The sequence below is a fragment of the Limulus polyphemus genome, unplaced genomic scaffold (genome assembly GCF_000517525.1).
Source record: "Limulus polyphemus unplaced genomic scaffold, Limulus_polyphemus-2.1.2 Scaffold10374, whole genome shotgun sequence".
Taxonomy (NCBI): Eukaryota; Metazoa; Arthropoda; class Merostomata; order Xiphosura; family Limulidae; genus Limulus; species Limulus polyphemus.
This window is the reverse complement of record NW_013675984.1, coordinates 1-4,336: the sequence shown is the minus strand read 5'-3', so window position 1 is coordinate 4,336 and position 4,336 is coordinate 1. Positions and strand designations below refer to the sequence as shown.

The window sequence follows — 4,336 nt, the reverse complement described above, 5'->3', positions numbered from 1 at the left end:
CAATGAACAGAAGTACTGATGTAGACAATTACCATTGAATGAACAGAAGTACTGATGCAGACAATTACCACCCAATGAACAGAAGTACTGATGCAGACAATTACCACCCAATGAACAGAAGTACTGATGCAAACAATTACCACCCAATGAACAGAAGTACTGATGCAAACAATTACCACCCAATGAACAGAAGTACTGATGCACAATTACCACCCAATGAACAGAAGTACTGACGTAGACAATTACCACCCAATGAACAGAAGTACTGACGTAGAGAAATACCACCCAATGAACAGAAGTACTGACGTACATAACCATCAATCTTGTAACTAGAATATGAAGCACACTGACATAAGTGGTCATTAAATATGCAACTACATAGCCACAAATACTGACAGTTATTATTTTTGATATTAGACAAATGTTGACACTGTCATGATTTTTAGTAATAGAGTATTTGTACTATAAATGTTAACAGCAGAATTTCAGCACTAAAAGCAAAAGATCTCATATTTGTTAATGGAAATATTAAATTATGAATATATGTTTGTTTTGTTGTTTGTTTTTGAATTTCGTGCAAAGCTACACGAGGGCTATCTGCGCTAGCCGTCCCTAATTTAGCAGTGTAAGACTAGAGGGAAGGCAGCTAGTCATCACAACCCACCACCAACTCTTGGGCTACTCTTTTACCAACGAATAGTGGGATTGACCGTCACATTATAACGCCCCCACGGCTGAAAGGGCGAGCATGTTTGGTGGGACGGGGATTCGAACTCGCGACCCTCAGATTGCGAGTCGAGTGCCTTAACCACCTAGCCATGATGAATATATGAACCTCAGTTGAGATTAAGTATTATGCTTTCTGTGATTGAGTGCTTCAGTTTTGGTTACAAAAGGTACATAATATCTCTAAAAAGTTTTTAAATGGATTCTGATTGGCCATTATTTGAACTTTTATTGATAGAAAGGAAGCATTTAATTTCTTTATTATAGGCCAATTTTTTTTCTCATTTTATTTGGAGAAATCTTTTGGCAAGTACTTTAAGAACTTCCTATGTATATGACTCACCAAACTCCTACCAAAAAAAAAACTTCTTAACAAACCATGAAGTTTCATTATTTTCAGTTGACTAAGTATACAACAGGAATCAAACAAATTTATACAGAACAATAGCTTAATCCCTTGCAAGTTTTGCCCCTTTGTTATTGCAACCTTAAAATAGTATCAAAAGTTTAGATCCTAAATAAGTAGCAGCTATACAGACACGAAACTCAGTTCCAGTGGTGGAACAAGCAGTTCATGGGCCTCAAGGCAAAGAAATGAGTGGGGCCCCTTTTTTCAAAACATAAGGCCAGACCAGGCCCCCAGGCATCATGGGCCCCAGAGTGTTGCCCTGTCTACCTCGCACTAGTTTCGCCATTGCTCAGTTCTTGCTTAAAGATAACTTGATAAGAAGAAAAACAGAACAGAATACAGTAATAAAACATGAGGTCTATTATATCATTAGAAACAAAATAAAGTATTGTGACTAACACATACTGGACAATTGACGTCTTTCTTACATCCCCTGTTTCCCCAGACATGTGGGGTAATTCTCCCTTTCTTCCAATATTTAAGCGTGCCACCATGTTTGGGGAGCCCGATTCTCTGATCGATTGTTTCATGGCAGCAAACCTATCAACAAGCCGGTGGTGTAGGGGGAGGACTTCTGGAGGAGCCAGTCTTCCATGGAGAGACAAACCACCTTCCAGGATCTGAACCTACAAAATGCAGAACTATTAGTAAAACTTCCAACAAACTGGGTCTGTAACTTACTTTATTACAACACATGCACACCACACAAGAACCTGAAGACTCTAGGCGATGTGGAGTAGAAAGATCATATATTAAAAAATAATAGTAAACAATTTAATTAGCAATGTTAACCTATAAAATAAGTAAATCTCTCTAGAATGCAAATAAATAAACAATTGAAGTAAATGAAAAAAAAAAAGGAAATTAAATTTTTTTTAAAATATAAATAATGTGAATATGTTCAATTTTAAATCATAAAAAATGTGATGAGCATAATAAACATGTTCTCAGCTTCAGTTGACTTTATGCACAAAAAGGAAATACAGTTTTCACATTCAAACTAATGACATCAGTGAAAACTTGTAAAGTACCTTCGTAAAGCCATATAGCTTGAGAGTCATTACAAGTGTCCAACCTTGTTGGAAACAAAAAAGTATCTTCTTCGTCGCGTTGAATATGATGATAAAAGATTTATGTATATTAATCTAGGATCGACGAAAAGGGGAAAAAATCTGAAATTCTTCTATTTCTTCTTTACTAATCTTACTTCAGTTTGAAGGAACTGCTCATCAACTTCCATGCATTTTTATTAGCTTAATCAACTTATGAGCGTTTTAATTTTACTTGCCATTATAAAATATTTTAAAATAATGATAATAAACAACTTTATAAAAAACTTTACATTACAAAACAGGAGATATTGTTGAGCTTTAAGTGTGAATTGTCTGTAGGTGAATAAACAAAAGATGTTCTATAATGTTAAGCTTTATGTGTGAACTGTCTGTGTAAGTGAACAAACAAGAGATGTTCTATAATGTTGAGCTTTATGTGTGAACTGTGTGTAGGTGAACAAACAAGAGATGTTCTATAATGTTGAGCTTTATGTGTGAACTGTGTGTAGGTGAACAAACAAGAGATGATCTATAATGTTGAGCTTTATGTGTGAACTGTCTTTCATTTACGCATTTTTTTTATTTTCTAAAAAATAGGCCTAGTGTGTGCAAGTTAACCACTGGCATTTTAATATACCTGTGTACAATAATAAAAATATAAAGCTGAGCATGTGTGGTAAAAGAAAAACAAAAAGGTGTGTTCACCTACAGACAGTTCACATGTAAGGCTCAACAATATAGAACATCTCTTCTGTGTGTTCACCTATGGACAGTTCACACACAAAGCTAGAAAACATAGAACATTTCTTGTGTGTTCACCTACAGACAGTTCACACATAAAGCTCAACGTTATAGAACATCTATTGTGTGTTCACCTACAGACAGATCACACGTGAAGCTCAACATTATAAAACATTGTGTGTTCACCTACAGACAGATCACACGTGAAGCTCAACATTATAAAACATTGTGTGTTCACCTACAGACAGTTCACGCATGAAGCTCAACATTATAAAACATTGTGTGTTCACCTACAGGCAGTTCACGCATGAAGCTCAACATTATAAAACATTGTGTGTTCACCTACAGACAGTTCACACATAAAGCTCAACGTTATAGATCATCTCTTGTTTGTTCACCTACACAGAGAAAGTACATAGACCTCACCTTTTCTAATATGAGAATCTTGAGCCTGTCAATGTACTCAGTCTGTTCAGGATTCTGAGTAGCAAAACCGGCAGTGAAAAAAGCTTCTTGATACTTGGCAATACCACCATTTACTGCAGCTTCAATTACTCCCTGAAGTCGCATGCTGAGCGGGCTAATAGACCGTTTGGGGTCATTAGTATATTGGGCTATTAGTCGTCGCAGTTCCTTGTTCATGTGGTCGACAGTTTCACAGGCATGTGCAATTGGTGAAATTTCCTCCACTTGACGATCGGTCACTTCAAACCATCGTAAAATTCCTGGGAGACGAGAACCTATGGTAAGGGTTGTGCGTTCGATCCATAAACTCTAAAAGACAGCAGTAAAAACAGCAATGTTGATTAATGCTATTTAAAACATTCTGAACAGTGAAGTATTTTTTTGTATACATAGTGTCTGAAATACCTTAAATTAACATGAGGAGAACACACTTTACATTAATACAACTCATATAATAATTTACAAAATAAACGCTCCACAAATCTTATTAGAAACACTACTACATGTTAACCCATACATACCTTAAATTCATTATCTTTTGCTATTGGCCCCTTGTGGACAGGTCTATCAAACTGAAAGGTTCGAACATCATTGACTAAGTAGTAGCTTAAAACCTTCTCAGGAACATGCTGACCCTCAAACTCAGGGCGTAGTTCAGGAATTGGCTTGACATTGCAGATCTGAATATCTAATGATGAGCTCAAGAAAGGTATACTGCCAGACATATTGCAGGTAATACAAGAATATATAAATCTCAATTAATCAAGTTTGATAACTAAAAACTCATTTAAAGACTATACTTTCTAAAATGAAACAATTACGGCCTGCTACAGATATGAAAACAATACAGTATCCCTTAAAAACAATTACGGCCTGCTACAGATATGAAAACAATACAGTATCTCTTAAAAACAATTACGGCCTGCTACAGATATGAAAACAA

General features: G+C 35.8%; 1 protein-coding gene across 2 annotated transcripts in view; it reads right to left on the bottom strand.

Moving 5' to 3' along the window:
- LOC106476358 (dedicator of cytokinesis protein 4-like) overlaps positions 1–4,330 on the bottom strand; it is a 12,006-nt gene extending 7,676 nt beyond the window's left edge. For both annotated transcript variants that reach the window (XM_013937016.2, XM_022380250.1), the window contains exons 1-3: positions 3,915–4,330; positions 3,355–3,702; positions 1,541–1,761 (exon numbers count right to left, since the gene is read on the bottom strand). In XM_013937016.2, coding sequence (XP_013792470.2) covers positions 1,541–1,761; positions 3,355–3,702; positions 3,915–4,118 — 773 coding nt within the window. In that variant the 5' untranslated portion in view covers positions 4,119–4,330. The remainder of the gene's footprint in view (positions 1–1,540; positions 1,762–3,354; positions 3,703–3,914) is intronic.
- Between the last annotated feature and the right edge of the window lie 6 nt (positions 4,331–4,336).